Source organism: Stegastes partitus, unplaced genomic scaffold (assembly GCF_000690725.1).
Source record: "Stegastes partitus isolate 25-593 unplaced genomic scaffold, Stegastes_partitus-1.0.2 Scaffold237, whole genome shotgun sequence".
Taxonomy (NCBI): domain Eukaryota; kingdom Metazoa; phylum Chordata; class Actinopteri; family Pomacentridae; genus Stegastes; species Stegastes partitus.
Window position 1 is genome coordinate 154,742 of NW_007577968.1, and position 23,227 is coordinate 177,968.

At 42.3% G+C, this 23,227-nt stretch overlaps 1 protein-coding gene across 4 annotated transcripts in view; it reads right to left on the reverse strand.

Annotated features, from left to right (window-relative positions):
- Window positions 1-3,016: 3,016 nt before the first annotated feature.
- slc23a2 (solute carrier family 23 member 2) overlaps window positions 3,017-23,227 on the reverse strand; it is a 45,428-nt gene continuing 25,217 nt past the window's right edge. For all 4 annotated transcript variants that reach the window (XM_008281566.1, XM_008281564.1, XM_008281563.1 and 1 more), the window contains 11 exons: window positions 22,711-22,868; window positions 16,513-16,601; window positions 16,218-16,285; window positions 14,875-15,056; window positions 13,961-14,081; window positions 12,233-12,389; window positions 10,746-10,893; window positions 10,517-10,622; window positions 9,490-9,757; window positions 8,219-8,314; window positions 3,017-7,964 (listed from right to left, as the gene is read on the reverse strand). In XM_008281566.1, the coding sequence (XP_008279788.1) occupies window positions 7,687-7,964; window positions 8,219-8,314; window positions 9,490-9,757; window positions 10,517-10,622; window positions 10,746-10,893; window positions 12,233-12,389; window positions 13,961-14,081; window positions 14,875-15,056; window positions 16,218-16,285; window positions 16,513-16,601; window positions 22,711-22,868 (1,671 nt within the window). In that variant the 3' untranslated portion in view covers window positions 3,017-7,686. The remainder of the gene's footprint in view (window positions 7,965-8,218; window positions 8,315-9,489; window positions 9,758-10,516; window positions 10,623-10,745; window positions 10,894-12,232; window positions 12,390-13,960; window positions 14,082-14,874; window positions 15,057-16,217; window positions 16,286-16,512; window positions 16,602-22,710; window positions 22,869-23,227) is intronic.

A 23,227-nucleotide genomic window follows, 5' to 3' on the forward strand; every position in this document is an offset into this window, starting at 1 on the left:
GAGCAGCAGGCAGAGCTAATCAATGGAGGCTCTGATTTAGTGGAGACACAAGAGTCCCAACAAAGTCTGTCAGCAGCACAACTTAGGACATGTTCAGTTACCTTCACTCCAACCTATCTATCTGTTTATCTATCCACCTATCTATCTAGTTTCACTCAGGGATGTATGGAAGATCAGATGTGCCAAGAAAAATAAAAAAAAAAGGTTTGCAATCTCAAATTATCAACAAAACTCTACATGTTTAATTCACACAGCTCAGTAGCTCATTATGTAATTTAGTGTGAAAAAAAAACATTATTTTGGCATTATCATGTCAGAAACTAATCAAGTGTATGGCAAAACGGGCCATTTTTAAACTACGTTTGTCCTATATTTTTTTTAATAATAAGGATGTTCTTTGAGGCCTCTGTGAGTCATCCTCAACATTCAGGTCACAAGATGTACCAAAAACACAGATTGTACAGAGTTTGAGCGTAAACAAAAGCATGGGAAGATGATCGCGATGCAGCTTGAGACAAAAAGATTGAATCAGGTGAAAATCAAACTCTGGGGAAACATGACACGTTCTGCAGTGTGAAGAGTCATATTTAAATGAAAGAGCTTTCTGTGACAACTTCGGTTGACCTGAAGACCAGCTCTGTTAGACGTAGGACAAATGTACAAGATTACTGACTCTACCCTATTTTTCCTTTTCCCACCTTTTTACGATTTTTTGATGATTGTGATTAGCAATTCACAAAAGTTGTGTAGACCTTCAACACTGGAGTTAACGTCATTTCTGGTTGATTTTTTTATAACGTTGTCACACCCTATTCTGGATAGCTGCATTAATTTACCTATGAAGCAAGTTAAACACACCCAGGGTATCTTTTTGTTAGCTGGCTTCAGGCTAAGCGGTCACATGAAGCTGGTTCTCAACTCAATAAGTCAGCTCAGGGTTTCTGAATCTGGCTTCGAAAGAAGCAGTAACAGATGTCCAATCACAAACGTGGACAGGTTTGGAGCTGCACATTTATCACAAGGAGAACAAACGCTAATCCTAAACCAAATGAGGAATTTAAAGCTATACAACGGGCTAAAAGCAACACAGTTGTCCAATTATGCTGCTGCTGCAAAAGGACGGTTGGTAAAAAAAAACTGTGGACGTGAGGTAACAGGCTGATCACCATCACTGCCTCATATAAGGTGGAATCTAAGTCAAATGTTATATATTTCTATGTATGCGGTGTTTAGATGCAGATTACTTATCTAGCCTTCAGTTAAATCAACATTATGTAACACAAGATTGTGTAACGAAACAAACAGCTGTTGTCCCTTCATGCTGCTCACAAAAGAGACAGATTACATAAAGAATAAATGAATAATAGAAATCAAACCGTTTTCACAGTGATGTGGAGGATGAACTCAGTGATCTTATGTTCTGATAGAAAGTTTTAGCTTCACTCTATCAGCTGCTGGGCAAAGTGAACAGGCAAAACAAATATATAAACTTAAGTCAAAGCTTTAGAGCTTCATCAGTCTCTGTTGTAGGATTTTATCGATACACAGCTCTAAAAACTGGCCTCAGAGACCCTCCACAACACTGTTCACACACTCAGCTCTGCAGGATCTTCAGGAACTGTGATGCTGTTTTCCAAGAGAACTGATTGGCCAGTAGGTGGCGCCTTCATACGCATTAATCTGTTCGTAACTTGGGCTGCAAGGTGGATCAGTGGTTAGCATCGTTGCCTCACTAGAAGGTCGTGGTGAGGACACCCGGGATCATTCTGAGTGGAGTCTCCATGTTCTCCCCGTGCAGCGTGGGTTCTCTCCGGGTTCTCCGGCTTCCTCCCAAAACATGCTGAGGTTAATTGGTGATTGTAAATTGTCCGTAGGTGTGAATGTGAGTGTGCTTGGTTGTCTGTCTCTAAGTGTAGCCCTGTGATAGACTGGTTACCTGTCCAGGGTGTCCCCTGCCTTCACCCTGAGTCAGCTGGGATAGACTCCAGCCCCACATGACCCTGCTGAGGATTAAGCGGTGTATAGATGATGGATGGATGGATGAAGATGCACTTGTATGTTCCCTTTTGCTCATAGTTTAAGATGTCAGCTCTGATTTTCGTTGGATCAGATCGTAGTCTATAGTCACGGTTTAGTTCTGCTCATTTCACCTCTTGAATTTCCCCAGAACTAACTTGAGTGTTTGCTTTTTGAAACATTATTTTTAACGTCATTTCTTTTCAGGTTAAACCACTTCTCCCAAAATCCACCTGCGACTTTGCAGCTCCGTCCCTCACAGTACATCATATTTAAATGTTCACCTGGAGGTGATTTTCAGACTTTAATTATCACTAATCGTTAGTTGTAGCACCGATATTTAACAAATCCATCACTGAGATTTCACATTCAGCTGAAAACATGTAGCCTCGCAGTCTGTGAGACATTTGAGTCTCTTAGAACATGTCACTCTGTAGCTGGTAAATGAGCCAAAGGGCCCCTAATTATGATTCAGTCCAGGATCACGTTACTTAAAACTAGATTTAACACAGGGGCCTCTTTTCAGGAGGAGGCCTCAGGACTCGGTAGAGAGCAGGACCCATCTGCAGGTCGTCACTGTGGGAATATGAACTCCTAATGAAACACAATTAATGACATCACTACGAACCATTTGCAGCTTTGCTTTCGAGCAGTTTTACATGATGGTACCTCCTAGTTTTTGATGGAAAAAAATACAGCGGCCTCCTGCAGTTTCAGAGCTGTTCGAACAGTCAGGAAAAAATGTGATCGATTTTCAAACGTGTGAAAGAGAAAACTGGAAATAGCATCTGTTATTTCTTCCTTTCTAAATAGCACATGAATCCATTATCGCTTATATTCAGTTAAATCATATTTGGGTATTTACACAGAACAGAGGAATGGAAAGAAGCTGCCGTTAATAAAATAGAAAATTCTGGTTAGTTTTTCTTGGTTTCCTGCAGTGAAAACAAACAAACGTCACCTTCAGGATTTTGGCGACGAAAAAAGACAAAAGACTGAATTCGTTCTGTAACATCTTATTAAATAGTTTTAGGAACAGAGAATAAAACATTTTGTTGCTACAATTAGTTTTACACAATTTATCTTCCAGAATGTTTAGCAAACTGTACTCCATTAAATATACATTGTTTTTTTGTTGTTGTTTTTCTTTTTCTTTTTTTTTTAAAGTTTCTCAGCTTGTTCTTTGATTTGTACTAGTAATGGTGTTAACATGGACAGAAAGCAACGTTAGAGTAAAAAAATACAATATGAAAAAAGGTCCTAACCAACAAAAGGATTCCACCAAACCACAGATTCAAAATAGGATCAAAATGTATTTACTTTTTAAATAAAAAGTACAAGATGGTGCGCTTTCCAGCATGATTTAAGATTAAAAGTTATGATTTTGTTTCTTACAAATATCTGCTTGCAAAAACATAAAAACACTGTATAAAAAAACCCCAAAACATTGAAAAAGATAAAACACTTAATACACAGAAGTATATTCTTCAGGTAGCGCCCCCTTCAAAATAACTGAAAGGGATTGATGCCTTTGTGTTACACACCTTAAGGCCGCCTTCTTAAGAGCCGTCTGTTGGTTGAAACAAAGCCAAAAAAACTGTTGACTCGCTGTTGACTCGGCTAAATCTGTAACAACTAGAATAAGAGAGACGGTGTGATTAAAAACTGGAGGGTAGACGTTAAAATCAAGAGGAAGCTGCCTTTAGGCACAAAGACATCCCGTGTTCATTGAGGTGAAGTGATGAGGCAGGTTCGCTCAGCTGCCCAACTCCAACACGGCTCTTAACGAGGCGGCCAGCCGGTGTCTCCTCCCGCATCCAGAAACATCAACAGTAAGAATTCCCAGGGAGAAAACCAGGTACACTAAACATGAGAGGACACCAATATATCGTCACTGCAGGGGGTTGGGGGGTGATGTGGAGGGAGGAGAGACTGTGTGATGGGAGAAGTAAGTGCTGGTTGAACGAACATGATATGACACAGAAAACAAGGTCGAGCTGTTGCACGTGATTATCATGTGTGCATGATGAAGAACCCACTCGGACAGGAGCCAGACCAGCCTCCGCTTCTCTGGCAGAGAAGACATAGGAGGCGGCGGCCGCCGTCTGACGTCTACTCGATCATCGCCAGGTCCTGGAGCAAGGTCGCCGCCAAAGGCAGGGGAGTCAAAACACCAGCCGGCGCGCCACAAACACACCGCTGATTTCACCAACACTGCTTTGTGTCTACAGCTATCCAGATGCCAGTCCTGAGCACAGCCAGCAGTCAGATGGAGGATGTGGGGAGATTTTAGATTTACGGTTTCCGAGGCGGTCTCTAAACGGCCTCTTCTGTGACTCCAGCACTCGTCAGGTTTCTCACCGTCTACCCAGAACCATCATTTGATTTGGTGAGACCAACATTTAAATCCAACATTTCCACATGAATACTGCATTCTGTGATCTGATGAAGGATTTCTGCTTTATAACCAACGCACATACTGGACAGATATAAGTGAAAAACGGTGGCCTTAATTGAAATGTTCTAGTTCCTTCACCCATATCCTCTCTCTATCTCCACTATGCTTTCTAGTAAAATAAAATAAAAAGACAAATGTTAGGTAGCATCCATGGTTGGTGTGATAAAAGCAGTGTAATACCTTTCACTGAAACTCCTATTTTTGGTTGAATGCTGGTCTCTGTAAAGCACTGCAGCTTTGCTACGACTTAATCCAGCCAGACAGGAAAATAAAAAGCAAAGCATTAAAGCAGGGCTGAATGATTTAGGAAAAATATCTAATTGCAACTTTTCTGATGGATATTGTGATTTTAAAATTTAATTTTCAATGTCATTTTTTAAAAGTGAAGTTTAGGTTCAATACTGATAGATTTGAAACAAACATCAGAAGCTGACGGTCGCTCAAGGAGGACACGACTATACATGATATAAATGCTGGTTTACTCGCACTGCAGAACGTCTACGCTCAACTGCAGTGTCTAAAATCACGATTTAATATTCAGCCCTACATCTCAGTCTGTGGAAACGTTGGATTTTAACCTTGGTGTGTCCTGAGCAAACATCTGTAATATCATACGTGTAGAAAAAATACCTCTGAAGATGTAATTCACTGCTGGATAAACGGTGAGAAAATGTTAAATGTCACAAGAGGGATGAAGTCATAAATGAAGCTCAGAGACGCTCTCAGTCAAAAATATTCATTCACAAAGAAGCAGTCCGGCCACTTGCCTTCAGGCCAATAAACAAAAAACATGTTCTTACTCGACTATAAACCGGAAAAGCACAATAGTGACACTTTAGGGCTTCAGACGAGTGAGCAGGACTCACTCAGACCCTGATCTTCTTGGCACCTTTACATGTGCAAACAGTACTTGTAGTAAAAAGGCCCTGACACGGAGGTTAGACTAAACGATCCAGTTCAACATCTGAAAGTGTTTTTTTCTTTTTTCTCTCTTGCTTTTAAAAACAACACGTTATAAATGGAATGAAATTGAAGCGGTTTACATCTCACACCAGAAACCACCTTCGACAGCCGCCGTCTCCAGGTGAGCTTCTAGAAGCACCGACTGCAGCCGAGGCCGAATGCAGGAGCAGCGGTCGACAGATTTAGTCCGAAACAGGGCACCGACGAGTAAACTCATAAATATACTTTCAATATTGTGCAAGAGACACATAAACCTGCTTCAGGCAATCATTAAAACGACTTTCTTCTTATAAATAAATAAATAGCTTCAACAAAAGAGACAAAAAGAGGAGAAAAAGTTTTGGGGGCGAGACTAATTTTCAAACTAAGTTTCTCAGTAGCAACAAAAGAAAAGTTTTGGTTTATGAGAACAAAGAACAGCAAAAAGAAAGAAAAGAAAAAAAAAAGAAGAGCTTTTAGCATTTTGGTTTTAGTAAAAAGTCTCGGCTGGGCTAAATATTTGTGCGACTCTTTGTTTCTACAATTTTCCACGATTATGTTTGTAATTTTCAAACTGCTGCTTTTCAATCAGAGCAGCAGAGGCACACAGTGTGGTCAAATGAAAGAATCGCTCTCCAGGGTTTTTCAGGCTGCTGATGCTCTACGCGTCGCTCAGCCAAAACGTGCTGCCACGACTTGAAACACAACAGAGATGAAGAGTAACGAATATCTCCAGTAAACAGAGGGATGAGAGTGGGAGGAGATGATGAGGATGGGAGGAGGAATGTGAGGGAAAGTCATCGACACCATCGAGTGTTAATGAGCAGCAGACACGATCGGCTGAGTCAAAAAAAAAAACCCAAAGAAACCCCTCGTATTACATTTAAACGTTCCCAACCTTAATTTCTGTTACAATTATGCGGCCACACTAATGAGGGGTTTGCATTATTTATGGTGCAACCTTTGCAAATCCTACTTTAACACACATTACTGCTAAAAAACAAAACAAACCAGAGCACATGTGACCCCTAAAAAACTGAAAGAGGACCAGAGATGTCTGCTGTCGCCGGATAAAGAACATTTAATTCTCCTGTCGTCGTCGTTGTGTGTCTGTGTTAGGCCCAGTATTTATGTACACAAAGTCTCCCTGACAAAGGCCACGTGTCCGTCTCGCTTTGTGCGTCGTCGTAGCTTTTGCAACTGCAGGAGTTGCTAAAAGCTTGTTGTGTAAGTGCCAACATGTAAAGCAAATAAAGGCAGTCAAATAAACAGAAAATAATTAATTTAGCTCGTAAAACAAGAAGTAAGTGTGTGTTCAGGAAAGGTAGAGTTTTGGTCTTGTTAGTAACCGCTGCTTAATACTGAAGTAGAACCATGTAAACGGACATATTAGTGAGGGTTTGTTTTTTTTTTGTTAGCGCTCTCCTACATGAAGACAAAGAGAGATGTGAGGTGCTTTAACGTGAGATGTGCTGCTCAGTGGGTCTCTGCGGAGCTTCACTGGAGGAAACCGGGGAGCGGGCCGTGAAGTGACATTCTAGTTTTGAACTCAGGAGGCAGATAGTGCAAAAATAAATCTCACAATCACTTTGCGTGGCTAAGGGCACCTGACAAACTACTTCCATCAATCTACATGACCCCTGTCGTGCATCGTAGAGCTCAAGCTAGTTGTGGCGAGGCTGTCGGTGTGTGTGTCTGCGCGTGTTTTTTTTTTTCCTCTAATGTGGTTGCATAACGAGTCTGGAGGCGAACGACTCGTGACGTGATCCTCAATTGACATAAATCCGTTCCACTGTGCTTTTAGCAGAACGCGTTTCATAAAAATGACTTGGGCAGTACGAGTTAGCAGCGATTACGAGTCAGTGAGCCGTCAGACGCTCGGCTTCGACTGTCTGACGTCCATCTGTCTCCCTCTGGATTGAAGTGCAAGGAAATTAGTGCACGAACCCGTTATCTCTTACTGCATACTGTACACACATGCACGCACACCGACCGGCCTCAGCGCGGTGACATCTTTTGTAGCATGCTGTGACTTGCTATAGCATGCTGAAAATAGCATAGTGGGAAGTGGGAAAAGACTGACACAAGCTAAAGAAAACACATACTGACGGAGGGGGCGGGGAGGGGGTGGGGGGGTTGGTGCATCACATTTTTCTTCCACACAATCCTGCGCCGCTGCCGTCCTCCGCTCTCCCGTCGTTTTATCTTAGTGTACCATCCCTTGCTCCCCAAATTCAGCAACATTTAGGACTTCTCCAGCAGCCCGTTGGCTATACCCGACTCTCCCCCGGTGCTGTGCCTCCCTCCCCTCCCATCCCTCCTCCCTTCACCACATCCCCGTGTCCCATTCTGCTCCTGCCGCACTCCTTTAGCCTCCCCCACTGGTAGCCTGTGAACGCGGGGCTGATGGGGATGTACTTGAAGATCGGGTATCTGCGGATGAAGTCCATTCCGAACGGCAGATCGTAAGATCTCATCCCTTCCAGTTCTGCTGCACTGAGGCCAGAACCACGTTTCAGCTTCCTGATGCCTCGTTCTTCAGGGGAACCTGACAACAAACGGTAAATTAAATTAACAGTTAAAAGTACAACAACGAACACAACTTCAGGCTCTCCCAGGAAAATCTTGAGGATCAGATACAGAACTACCTCTGCATGTTCTGCCTTTGTACACACTTTGCTTGGCAGCCACTTTATTATGATTTTCTTCCTTAAAAAAATGTTTCTTCAAACTACTGTCGCATCACCATGATTACAAACGTTTCCATCATCAGTTTGACAAAGAGTAAATCAAAGACCTTACCAGGGATAGTGTTGTCCAGAATAAAGGCGACAGACCCTCCGACAAACATGGCAGTGGTGAGGAGCACGTTCAGCACTTGGTCAATTTCAACTATGCCTGAGAAAGATAACGAGAGAAAGTCGAGACGAGGGTTGAGGCTAAAACTGAAAACTGCTAAAACTGCTACGATGGGTCATTACAGAGAACATCATCATCAGTGTTTCACAAAGTGTTAGAAATGTGATTAACAATTAGTGGGAGTTTGAAGAGAACTGCAGCGTGCGGGTAAACTCAAACAACAAAGCTCAGATGTATCCTGTAGGACTGTCAGTGTTTACTGGTCCATATCAGCAAGAACCTAAGCCAGATCCTTTGTTTACATCCATTGCCAAACATGATGTAAAATTAATTCGCTAAAATGTGCAGCAAATATATTCAATTACTAAATATATCACCTCAGACCACATTTTAGTGGTTATGTACTAATATCTAAGTCAAAGATGCATCATACATATCACTAGAAAACTCCTGTCCTACCTCATCCATACTTAAATTAATGCATGAGCTCTGGCCTCAGGTCATTAAGCCTCAAAGAAGAATTCGTCATGGTACCCGTTTACTAGCTAAACCCCCACAATGCCCTCTGTGACTGCCTCCTCTGGTCGCTGCAGTATCAGATAGTAAGATGCTCCACCTGGTGACACATACAGGTACTACAGCTGACCTAGAATACTTCAAATCAAGTTTATTGTCATTTTGCTGTACGTACAAAGTAGTACAGGTGAGATGGGAGAGCATTTCTTCAGGATCATTTTATTAGTAAGGTTTGTGGAATGCACATCTGGGATAGACACTAAACATTCACTCTCGCCATCTCATGAAGGGGGCGCTGCGTCCATGGACGAGAAACAGCATTGGTATCGACAGATGACTTGGATCTGATCAGGGGTGAAACTGATAGGACCGTCCCGGGTACATACTGTTAGAAAACAAGTTGCAGCATCCAGAGGATAACTGACATATTTCCAACACCTAAGACACATCTGTATTCACACAAATACAAATGTTTGTACGACCAGGAAGCAATAAAAGGAAACAAACATCCTGAATATTACACAAGATATTAGAGAGAGAAAAATGTACAGTACGTGCTACTCAGTGTAAATCAGAAAAAGAAAATGCTTTAAATGTTTTGAACGCATAGACAAGAGTTACAATCCACTTCTGGGAGGTTAGTTTATTGATCAGTACAAATCATTAGATCTAGTGTAGGATCCCTCCCCTGCACTCACCGGTGACCAGCGGGTTCTGTTTGAGGTAGCTCGGCAGCATCAGGCCAAAGAAGATGGAGAAGCCCAAGACAAAGAGGTTCCTGGAGGAGTTGAGGTCGACGAACTGCAGGTTGGACAGTCCCACCGCTGTGATCATACCGAACAGGGTGCAGAACAGAGCTCCCAGGACGGGGTCGGGCAGAGAGGCAAACAGGGCGCTGAATTTACCCACCAGCCCCAGCAGCAGCATCATGGCGGCTCCGTACTGGATCACACGTCTGCTGCCCACCTGGAGGAGGAGCCATCAGGGAGAAAAGGGATGTTAAAGACTTCTTAAACATCACACAGACTGAACAGTTTTTTTTACAAAAGGGGAAAGAAAAAAAAACAACAAAAAAAGAAAAAGAAAAATTACATTTACTGACATTTACACACGTATTTATTTCTTCCAACCAGCTTAGGAGCAATTTCCAATCAGCTACTAGGACCCAAACTTGTATGACGCATAGATTAATCAACTGATGCACAACTGAAGCTTATTTTCCCCATTTTTTAGCTAAATTTTACACGACTGTTGCTGTCATAACAGATGGGCCTTTCATAGACTCCTACAGAACAACAGTAATCTGATGGCACAGATTCAAATACCTCAAAAAAGGATTGGAAAGATGTTTAAAATCTCCTGTCTACAGCCTTCAAGGTGTTTTAATACCTTCAAAGGCCTTTCTTGTGGCATCAGATGTGAAGGCTTTTTAATACTTTTACTCATCACTGATTCCATTTTGTCTGTAAAGGTCAGAGAATTTATAAATGTCCATCACAATTTCCCAGAACTCGAGGCAACTTCTTGAAATTGGTCACTGTGTTTAACCAACAGTATGTTTTTATGATATGAAAACAGGAGAAAAAAGAAAGAAAATCCTCACATGTAAGACACAGCAACAAACATTTGCCAGTTAATTTTCAGCCGGCTGACTAATCAGTGAATCACGAGGAAACACAGACGCATGCAGTCAAAAATGAAAGTAGACAACAGTCTGTGTGTAACCTTAGTGATGCCCAGGACGCCTATGTTTGGACTGGAGGATGTGGAGCCATTTCCTGTCCCGAAAAGCCCGTCCAGCACACAGGAAAGACCCTCGATAAATATGCCCCTGCAGACACAGAGGAAAAGCAGCGTGATTAAAGCATCTACCAGACAGCAAATTGCCCGTGCTGTGCTTCATAAACAACTGGAGTATTAAGGGAGAATGAGGAGGCGGATTAACGAGAGTTACCGGTTGATGGCGTGGATGGGCGGCGGTGGAGCGCAGGAGAGGCGAGCGCAGGCGTAGTAGTCTCCGATGGACTCGATGATGCTGGCCACCACGGCGCTCATCATGCCGATGACGCCTGCAGCCGTCACAGAGGGAGTGCCCCACTGAACTGTGGAGGTGAAAACACAGCGTGGGTCAGAGGTGGTGAGAAGCAGGTTAACAGGAAATAACTTTAAAGTGACGCTTTTGGCCTCGTCGTCTGTAGCAAGGTGGTTTTTGTCTTAGTCTGGAAGACTTGTAGTGTGAGTTAGTGCCCTCAACTCCATCCTTTCTGACATAAAAGTCACAGTCTCGTCTCCATCTGGTTCAGAATGCAGCAGCTCGGCTTCTTACTGGTTTTAGCAAACCATCCATCCATCATGTATACACCACTTAATCCTCACTAGGGTTGCGGCTTAGGGCTGACTCAGGGTGAAGGCAGGTTCACCTGGACAGGCAACCAGTCTATCACAGGGCTACACTTAGAGACAGACAACCAAGCACACTCACATTCACACCTACGGACAATTTAGAATCACCAATTAACCTCAACATGTTTCTGGACTGTGGGAGGAAGCCGGAGAACCCGGAGAGAACCCACACTGCACGGGGAGAACATGGAGACTCCACACAGAAAGATCCCGGGTGTCCTCATCGGGACGCCAACCGGCGACCTTCTAGCTGCGAGGCAATGATGCTAACCATTGAGCCAACTTTAGCTTCCCCCTATTGGCACACTGGTCATTTTAGAATTGATTTTAGGATTCATGTTTAAAGCAGACCTGCACCTGGCCTCAGCAGAAACTTTGACCCAATAAGACACAGCTGCATCAACGCTAAGGCTTAAAGGTGACTGTTCCTTTGCCATCACAGTCCCTCAGAGTCCATGTCTAAAGAAATAAAGTTTGTAAAATCAACCTTTTTTAAATCACTTAAAATCCATTTTTATAGACGTGCTTTTATGTGTACGTCCTCTTTTTTATTGTCTTATTATCTTACTTGTATTTACTAATATTGACATTTTGCATTCTGTATTTTTGTCTCTTCTGTTTGTTGTTTTAACTTTATGCTAATTTCACCTCAGTTTCACCTTTTTGTTTTTGGCTGAGCTGTCATGCTTGTTGTTATTGTGCCTTCTTCATATCCTGCACTTACTTTGTCTGTCATTGCACTTAGTGAACCTTTATTTTTAAGTGCTGGATGAATACCTTTATGTAAATAATGATGACAATAATGACAGATTATGCAACATAACCAGTCTCAATCCTCTGTATAGAATCTGAATTTATCATTATGATAAACTGCATTGTAGTGGTATTTTATCACTGAGGTTATTATTCCTCCAGTTCATTTTACTGTATGTGAAATGAGGAGAAGTCAAAGGGAAAATGTCCACCGCTCATAGACACGAGGTCTAACATCATCATTCTTCTCCAACACCTCTCTCCTCCTCCTCCTGATAAACTTACATGGATAGGGGATTTTGAACCACGGTGCGGCTGCCAGGATTCCTTGGCGAGCATCTGTGCGGGCGTAAAAACCGTACTTGTCCTTCTCCGGCGGGAAAACGTCGGTCACAGTAAAAATGAAACACAGCAGCCATGACACCAGGATGGCCATTATGATCTGGGTGCAGGAGAGGAGAACACACTCGTCAGACATTCCCGTAAAATGAAGAAATCACATCTGACAAGTTTGACCTTCTGAATCCCAAAATGCTGCCGGTGGCTTTGAAAAGCAAAAAATTCAGTATATATCAGAGCCAGAAACGATAAAAACACTGAAAAAGAAACAGTCTGCTCTTTAGCTGATGGGCGGTCTGTGAACTACTCATCTGTGGTCTGCAGTTCTGTCAGAAAATGTGACTAAATCCAAATTTAAAATCATGATAATTCATCAAAATCACTTCATTCTGCTGCATGTGGCATTTAAAAATGAGCCCTCTGCATTAAATACGTTATGTAAAAACACATATTTCTGCGCTCCTTGTCACAACCGTGAAGCCATTAATGACTCAGCTGCAACCAACCGTCCCGTAACAAGAACTCACGGACTTTTCAGCTGAACTGCAATCTGTGTTTACACAGAGCAGATAGGAGACGTAAACAAACTCACACATAAGTAGGAAAGTATGCACAGTATGTAAGATTTACCGTGTTTTCCTCAGTATTAGTGACGCCTGTGGGCACTTGGAAAACCTTCGTACATGTCAATTTCAGTTATGTTTTTCCTTTCATATGATTCACGGCATTATAATTTTAATATACTGCACAAAAGACATTCTTGAGTTAGTTGTAGCCAGGATTGTGTTGTTTCCATACAGGTGGGGCTCAGACGGTTAAACCTGGATCCTTGTGCCACTTCAGGGAAGTTACATCAAATTAGTTCTACACCAAATGTGTGAAAAAAGATCAGGACTAATGCATTCATTTATCTGATCACATGCGCCTTGGACACACTTAAACTTGCTCGTCATGGTAGCTAACTATGCAATATGACGTTAGGATATGACGGTGTGGATGTTAGCCGACTAAAACTGGGTGGATGTGAAAGTCAACAGTCATTTACACGTCTATATAATGTCATACATTCACTAAACCACGTGAGCAATCCACTAAACCGCAAGGGATCAGATTTAAACGCCTCTTATAGCTACACCCTGGTTAAGAACTTATCTGTTCATGAACACAGAAGATGTAAACAGTCTGACTTCACTGTGACTTTAACACATTTTAACTTTCCCAGACAGTACATGACATTTACAACCAGTACTAAAGGGTTGTAATGTATTTCCAGCTTCCAAGGTTACAAAATGAAACTCACTTTAACATTAAAAAAAAAAAGCACAACAGCAATGAGAGGCCTTGGGACGAAACGGGTATAAATCAGACTGATGGGTGAGTCGGGCGTAAATTCAGCGGCGCTTTTATCGTTTCACCAGCAGAGGGTAGGAACAGACTGATTTACGCAGCGCTCAGACGCCTCCCAGGGAGCACGAGATGAGCTCTGTTGAATAATTTGTGACTTACACGGGAAGACAAGTGTAAAGAAACAAAGGTCAAATCATTAGAGGAGCGGGGGGAAGAATATTTAGATTGAAAAAAGGAAGCAGAACACTAGAACCCAGACAGTTGGTGCAAAACGAAACCCAAGACAACACAAAAGCTGAAGTAAGTGTGTAGACGTTGTGTACTTACAGGAAACATTTTAAAGACCTGCAGTCTGTAGGAGGTCCAACCTTTCTTGGCTTTGTAGACTGGCAGAGGAAAGTGGACGTTTCGGGCATACTGAGAGAAGAGCAGCACCAAGAAGATAGTCCTGCAGAAACAGTGTGGTTTAATCAGATAACCTCTTACTTCCTTTCGTGTATATTTTTCCTGGAGAGAACCAGTCATGTACCAACATGTTCCCGTTAGTTCCGACTATAGCTGACTCAGACCCCAGAGGCTTCAGAGCCAATCAATTATCCTAACTGCCTGAGAAATCAGTGGCAATTACAGGCACAGATCCTCGGTCCCTGTGGAGCGATAGGAGAGGCCCTCCAGCTACAGTGTAAACAGCCATGACACAGCAGGAGCTGATGTCACACCGTCTGAGTGCGACGGCTGTAAAGTGCATCTTCCTCTGAGTCAGTCCTCTGAAGCTTTACAGTCTACAGGATGCAGAGGGTTCTTAGGTTTTCTCTCAATAGTCTCTGTAGAGGAAGTTTGATTTGCTTATGAAATCACGATAAATCAGTGAATGAGTTACAGCAGATACCGCAAAAGCATCCGATGAGACTCAAAGCACTGAAATCTTTTTAGTACGAAACATGCAGCTGCTAAAAACCTCTTGATTTGCTTATGAACGGACAACTCTGGTTATAGACGGTGATAATTCAGGCAGTTTCAGTGGTGGTGACAGTAGACAAAAATAGTCTGTCAAAACAGAAACCTCCTGTAGTTTTATCCACTACAGTCGTCCACCTGTAGGCTCAGTCTAGTTCTTTTACAATCATACAAATGAATGCACTGCTGCCCTGTTGTATTGCCACAGAAACGTATTTTAAACAGAGCATCATTCGTAAATACTCTTACCGATGACATGTTTAATATATTTTGCGTGTACTTACAGCATAGCGATGCCCCAGTGCTTTCCGGCCCTCTCCCCTGCGGCTTGGAACCCAGACAAGCCGATGAGGGCCACAGTTGGTGTGATGGTCAGAGGTCCGATGTACTTCAGCAGGATGCCGGGCAGGCCCAGCGCTCCGATGCACACCTCCACCAGGGACGACACGATGATGGCCCCTTGGATCTGACAGAGTAATGAAACAAAGACGTTTTTAGAAACTATGGGGGGAAAAAAACAAAAGATGCAGAACTTGGAACAACAAACTTAAACGCAGCTGCAGTTTTGAATTGGTTTCATTTTTAATCAGCAACTCATTAAGTGCAGGAATAGACTGTTGAGACTGGGATTAAAACGCTTAGATTTAGGGGCGATCCAATAGTTAACTGGTTGGGGTCCATACCACAGAAACGCTAAACTGTGAGTCACTGGTTCGATTCCATCTGCTGCATGTCATTACAATGCACATTTTAGCCACTTTTTCCCGTCTCTCTTCACTTTATCTCAAAGAACGGCTTAAAATAACCTCCCTAAATTTAATTGTGCAAAACTAAACTTCCAGTTTCTGCAGTATTGGTAAAGAAAGTGCTTCCAATAATCAGGCTTAATAAGATTCAGGCAAAAATGGAGCTAATGTGTGTACATAATTTATGAACGAGGCCACTGTTAGAGACATCTTTGGTAACCGGTCATAAGACAAAAAGCATCACAGCTGTCAGAGTTGGCAGCAAACCACCACACGTCGTACCACCTCTGCCAGCCAGGCGCCTGAGGGAAACCCCTGTCTTTAGCCAAATAACGTGAACAATTTAATTCGCGATTTAAAAATAAACATAAGCTGTCTGCATCGTGGGTAGACGCGGCGGTGGCAACAGAGCCAGTGTTTGGGAGCCATAATCTCGTTTGCGGGGCCTTCATCGCTCTTTGTGTTCTCTTCTGTCGCCTTTTATCACCTGCGTGTTCCTCGATTCAGCCGTTTGATTCCGTCTGATTGAGTTTCGCCTCGTTCGCGTGTCACGCAAAGAGCGATTACCCAACTGGCTTATGCGAACAGAAAAGGTTAACGCAAATTAGCGGCATCTGTCACACAAAACCAAAGCGTGCAGGGAAACAGTGACGTCTCTGTTCATCGTTAGGAAACACCCACTATGTAACGACAGTTGTGTAAAGGTTTCTGTGAGGAGTTATTCAAGCTGGGTTGAATAACATCTAATGAAGTTGTTTACTTCTGAACGCAGCCTGCTTTTCCACAATGAATATTTGGTAATCATCCAACATGTCTATCCTCTGGCTTACACACTTCCCAGGTCTGTTTGTGTGTTTGACATTTGCCCGTTCTCGCCTCACCTCTCGTATCCTGGGGTGCCAGATGTGCTCTGTGTGGAGGAGCTCTGTGCTGTTCAGCGCTGGGACCACTGCTCGTGGAGAAAGACGAAGAAGATAATTAAAACATCGTAAGACCACTACGTGAATCATAACTCTAGAGATTCATTTGGAGCACACAGATATAAACCGGCTAATCCCACTAATTCTCTGCCATCTTTGCAGGCTGGGACAAAAGACACACAGTTTACGTTTTATTGCTCGGGACTGCCGGCATTGAGCGAGTCAAGAGGGAAAGACAGAACAACAGGAGTTCTACCTGTGTTGTTGCAGTTCCATTTCTCCAGTGACAGGATTGCTCGAGCTGGTGCGAGGAAGGCGAAAGCGCTGGCCTGGAAAAGAGGCAATCTGAAGACAAGAAAAGCACCGTTTTAAAATCACTTTCAGAGCTCGAGTCATCACTGAAACAAACCACTAAGTGTCAAAACTCTGCTAGTTTATGTGTAGAACCACCTCCAATAAAGAGTCATCATGGTGGGATACAAGCTATTCTTGCTCTCTATTTTTATCTCTTTTTTTTTTGGATACCATTCAGTGTGCGGGCTAAGATTGCCCCCCGGTCTGCTGCTGGCGAACTTAAGGTCAGCTAAACAGAGGAGGACACAGAGCAACCAGTTACATTTCCCCTCCCTGTAATGAGTCATGACAGCAGAGGGGAAACCATAAAACAGAATTCATCAATCGACTCTCGTACAAACATGCACATAGTGTTAAAAAGTGTGAACAAGCTGGAAAAGTGAGAGGACGTGTGTATTCTTAAGAAAGAGGAAGCGAGTATTCATGAACTGTTACGGATTAGAAGCGCACCTGTTTGTTTCGATCTGATTTTTGCTCGATCAAAAGAAAAAAATGGGATGGACCGACTGTTTATTAAAAAAAAAAAGGCATCAGACTGCTGTTCTCCTGCTTGTTTCCGCTTGTTTCTTTGCTCAAAAACACATTCAGTCGCTCTATTTTGCTTTCAGAAATAAAAATCTAACAAATGAAAGGCAGCAAGGATAAAGAAGAGTTTAAAAAAAAAACCCCAGTAAGTCCACACTGAATCATTTCACATTCGAGTGCACTCCACGAGTCACATGTCTGCAGGTGGCAGCTGCACACACACAGACATGACACTCGGGGGAAACACGTGCTCGTACACTTCACCTTTCCTGGAAAAGCATTTGTGCTTTTTTTTTTCTGCCCCTTTTGATCGACCTCACTTGGCACCGTGACTCATCAAACCGCTCCACGTATCCCCTCCCCATCTCCATCTCTTCACTGCTGTGCACATGCTCCTTTACCGTCCCTCCACATTGAGGATGTGGCATCAAAACAACTTAACATTTTTCTTACATGCACATGATAAATACTGTTTAACAGCTTAATAATTAAACTGAACTGCCATTCTGTGTTCTTCCACTTCATTCTACTCATCGTGAATATTTGAGGAAACCTGAGCAAGGACTCAGATCGTCTAGTTTAACCGGTCGTCCTTCTTTATGGTCGTCATCAGAAAATGAAACTGCCAAAGACATATTTTAGTAATGAGCTTCAACAGATTTCTTTTTGGACATGCGAACCGTCTCGTGGGCCGGTACATGAGGCTAGACGAGACATTTTACTTTCCAAACATGTTGCAAGACGAAAAAAAATCGATTTCGAATAACATTTTCTGTCTGTTATTGTTTTGAAGACCATCATTGGTCCCACAGTTTCCAGGCGGATGTGCTCAGCTGTGACATTTTGCTGATAATAAAGCTTCAAGCACATAAAAAACAAACAAACTGCATATTGACATGTTAACAAGACTTGACTTTCACTGGAAGGGGATGTTTAAAAGAGCCTTTCCAGACATTATTTAACAAATAAAAGTAATTTCCACATTGTTCTCCTGCATTCAAAACTCCAGAATCTATCAATCTGTCAATATGTTTGACACAAGACGTCTGAGAAGTCCAGTTTTTAGTGTATGGGACCAAAAGTTTCCATTTAACACCTAAAAATTCATCTCTGTGTACCAAAGAGACATATTTGGAATTTTCCCATAAAAAAAACCCCAAATGGCTTCGATATAACTCCACCATTGCCCCCTACTTGACATCAAAGTTTAACGTTAGTGCAGCCCACGCATTTTATTCACACGCACCTACACGAGTCGTTGCCCTGGGCGTTGCATATTTTTTAATCACTTGTGGGCTAGCATACCTCAGGCTCGTGTCAACACCGCAAATTAGCAACATTAACCACTTGAAATGTGATTGGGGAGTGTCACCGAGTGGAGGAAACATACACCCTAGTGTCATCCAGTGCAAATGCATGGTTTTTTCTGTCTGTGTGAAAAGCTCTTCTCCACCATGAAGTCAAAGCACAGGTCCAAACTTACTGATGAGCATCTTCAAGCCATACTGAGGGTCTCAATTGCTTCCTCCCTCAAGCCAAATGTGACTCAGCTGTGTAAGAGGAAGTGTAGGTAGGAGTAGGTAAGAGGAGTCTATGTTATAAAGGACCGTTCATGTTCTGAGTTGTTGTTAATAAAGATTGAGAACATTGGATCAGTTTTACTTCTTTTGTGGAATACTTGATGCGGCCCAGCCTCAGCCAGACTCTTATCTCCAGTGGCCCCCCGGTAAGATGAGTTTGAGAGCCCTGGTTTAAATCGATCCAAAATCAGAGTAATGATACGGAAATCATCACCCCACGAGTTGACAGGACTGGTTCCTTGGGTTTGTAACGTATGAACCGCTTGAAATCTGACACCATGTTTTAAGGACCGTCGTCGCTACGCTGCAGTTTCAAGTTGGAAATGAAACGATATGTTCTAGTAAACAGAATAAAACTACATACAGCAGGTTACCAAGGTAAAAAAAAAAAAAGGATTTTTACCAGAGAGAGTCTTGAAAAGAGTGTTTCCAGACATAAGACGTACAAATAATCTGCTCATTCATCCATCAATGTTGAAATGTGTTTGATACAAGAGGTCACTCCTTCACTTTTCTGAGTGTGTGTGATAAAAACAAACTCTGGACATATTTCGTTCTGTGCTTAAACATCACAGTGAAGCTGCAATTAGAAAACAACATTTTTGACTGGAGAGGTTCATATTCAGTCAAGACAAGTTAGTTAAAAATAAAATGTCCAGTGCTCATGAATGTGTGTGGTTTGGAGAAGCAGTGTGGCGTGCGATAGTTGTGAAGCTTAACTAAAAATATAAAGGACATTGAAATGCGACTGTGAATGTGTGCTGACATCTGGTACACTACAAACGGTGCATGTAAGTAGTAGATGGGCTGAATCTCCCACACAGTTCTTACAGATATTAATGTAAACATACTTAAATTAAAGCTGAGACTTTGCACTTTATTATAGTATTTGTAATTCCTTAACCAATATGCGAGTGCGGTACAAACAGCCACAGTGTGGACTGTAACGCACACACGCTGACATTTCTCTGGAGACAGTAAACACAGAGAGACGGATAGATGGGCTCTGTCTGTCACCTCAGCTCAGCACCGCCTCACAGAGAGTGGGCTGCTGGTGTGACAGGAATGCCATTCACGGCGAAGCCAAGACCAGAATCCTCTCCGTCTTTGTGTCTGAGAACGAGGAAGAGCCGAGTAAGAACGGGAGGAAAGACGACAGCCTCTAACCTTTAATTTGCGAGGCGATCTCTGCCAAGCAGTGCGTTTTGGAATTTCCCCGTTGTTGCTATAATGAGGCAAAAAATGAAGCCTTTTTTCTTCTAGCTTTGGATTTTCTTTTGTTTTGGGCTGCAAATTTGCAAACAACCAAACACACCTCCATCATTTTTGGTGTTGTTAAATGAATAAAATGCTATAAATTCAAACCGCATTTCGTTTATAATAATATCACATGGTGTTGCAGCAGCACATAAACTCATATATTTTACAATATGGAATTTAATCGGTTTATTTTTATGCAGTAGGAGATCTGATTCACCAAGAAAATCTAAATTGTTGACCCTAGAGGGTTCATATTGCTGATAGTAAATGCTGATATCAACGTCATCAGGGTTATTTCTGACCCTTTGACTTCTTATTTTTCCAACAATAACAAAAAAAATCTTTGTAAAATTTGAACAGCGTGGGCGTTTCTCCCGATACTACTGAGTGTTTCTGCAGCTTGAAAAGACTGTATTAGGGCCTAAAATTCAAGACATTTTGCTACTGTTAAAACAATTTTGACCATTTCTTTTAAATCTGATCTATCTGCTTGACGCCTTGTGGTGAATAAGGCCTTTACAGAGAATTCCCACTATTCTCGGTCAGCTGCTTTAGTGGTGTAAATGGAAGACGACTGGACATATACGAGGAAAGCACAAGAACAAAGCCTTTGGGAGCCAAAAGATAAAGAAAAGAACAGGAAGACCAAAGATTATCTGACTTTTACTGCTTTTTTTTTTTTTGCTAATAATTAACTTTTTTATGGAAATGCAATACTACACAAGTGGATTATCCTTTAAAATATAATGTACCATCTAGGATTTTCACTCTTATTAACTTGACATCTGATCTGTCATAACTTGGTGTTGCAATGGTGTCCAACAGAGGGCGCTCTCTTCACTACCAGCCTTCTGCATATCCTACTTACTTATCAGTGAAAGAAACTAATCAACAAAAACAGAGGACACGATCACAACATTCTTGCACCTGGGACGATAACAAAATTGCCAATAAAGATAAGGCCGTCTTCTGAGGTCCGATAACGAATCTGAATGAATTTGAACACGGCTTTCTGAAAACATGTCAGCACCGATACGGCTGGTGGAGTTCAAGGCCAGATAACTCAGCAGATAAAACTGTAATTATCCTTTTTTTTTTGTTTGTTTGTTTTTGCAGGTATCAAACCTACAATGACTGCTATTAGCTTAAGAGCCGCGATATGAAAAGGAGAACAAACAAACAGCATGAATAAGTAAAGCCCATCAGAATTTAAAATGATCCGCTTTGTGTTCCGGACAGCCGATGACCAGCTTCCTGACATACACTCTGTTCTTCTCTATGAGAATTTCCCATGAAGAGTTTGCTTATTTTTTTTATTCTCTATTCAAAGCCACCGCATGTCTTTCAATAAAAATGTAATAAAAATGTTTTCGGGACTTCCCACTAAAACATGGAGTAATGAAAATTCCAAGGTGGGCCAGTGTTTGGACATTATTGTAATCATCAGTGAAGGCCATTGAAATAATGTCAAAAAAGAACAGCGAATGTCTGTCTGGGTTCGTCTGAATGAGGTCTTTTGGCCGGCAGCTGCTGCGCACCGGGAACAATAATGAGACGGAGAATCTGCTACGTCAAGATAGAAAGATTAGATTTATTAAAAGAAAAAAAAAAGAAAAGAAAGAAAAGGAGTCCGTGAACTACTTTCTCTTTTATGAAAGAAAAATAACACCTTGTGCCAGCATGACCCAGCTTTCATTAAAACGAGACCAGTAGGATGGGATAATATCCATAGCAACAGGTAACGTCCCATGACATTTTATTGGCCAGCGATTGGAGTGATATAACCCTCACGGTTCAATCAAAGGTTACGAAGCACACGCTCCACGTTGTTAACGCGCGGCTTTATTGATGAACAGCGGAAAGCAAAAGGCGATGTAGACCTTCTGCTTTCGATCAATGCAGAAGACTGAGTATCTCAAGGCAGGATGAGGACAAAAGGAAAATAAAAGACATTTGGAGGAAGGAGGAAGGACAAATGAGTGAGAGGAGCCAAGGGAAAGTGGGTCAAATGAGCTATTCCTGACATGTGCACACTGGTCTGGCCTCTTGGCGGCTGACAAAGACATGCCTGTGTGTTTAATCGATTATAGCTTCAGTGTTGTTCACTTGGCTTGCCCAGAAATTATACAATAGTTAAACCACATGTAGCTCAATCTCCTGGTGTGCACTTAAATGCCTCATGAGCTGGTTTTCTGGAATCTTTTTTGTCTCAGAGCCGTTGTCTTTATTCATAAATTAGAAGCGACTTAAGGGCTGGGTTCCTTTCAAGTGTTCAGAAACAAAACCCAGAACCTAAAATGTTGTATACTTATTATACTTTGACAGAAAATAGGCACAAGAAACCGCTGCTTTTACAGTTCAAAGCTTTTAGAAGCTGCTACCAAAACACATGCTGCGTTAGTTTATCTGTGAGATTTATTCATGAACGTTAAAACTGACTCATTCTGGGGGATTTCTATGGATCTTCAACGACAAAAATAGAATGTAAACATCTACTTATGGCGCCCTCGTGCACACTCGAGACTGACATAAAGAGGAAGGATGGAGAAAGGGGAACTTTACGTTGACAATGGTGCTTGTCTTTAAGTGGTGCTTACTGATGAGATATTGTGGAAGTAAGAGGAACAAGTAGGGGGGGAGGCGGGACAAACTCAAAGACGTAGAATGTACCATCTACTGTTGCGCAAAGGCTGCGGTTTAGTGTTTGAACGGAAGCGTTTCCTTATGCTGTGTACCTGCAGCCCAGCGTGGTCTGTAGCAGGGTGGTGATGCCCACACAGAAGAAGATGGTCCCTATGAGCTGACTGGTGGCCCACTGGTCGAAGCCGACGCACATGGCCTCGGCGAGGAGGAACGGCACGGCGATGGTTCCGCTGAAACATGTCAGGTAGTGCTGGAAGACAAGATGCCACAGAGACATGAGGGTGACTGTGAAGTGATGGAGGGGAAGAGCAGCATAAAAACACCAACTATTACATCTCAGTACCGTTTAAAACTCTTCAAAGTAAGTGTTGTATATTTCTACATATCTAATGCTGAGCTGACTTTATGCATCTTCATTTCTTAAACTGTGGCAGACACTAGGAACAAGAAAGCAGTGGACGGATATGTTTTTCATTTTGTTATTCATTTTTAGGCAGAAAAAAAAAACACTACCCAGGGATGGTAGTAATTTCTCTGTTGCTCGTTAGTTAACCAAAATGTAAACCAGAAACATATTTTCAAACAAAGAACCAATCTTTTAGTTCCATC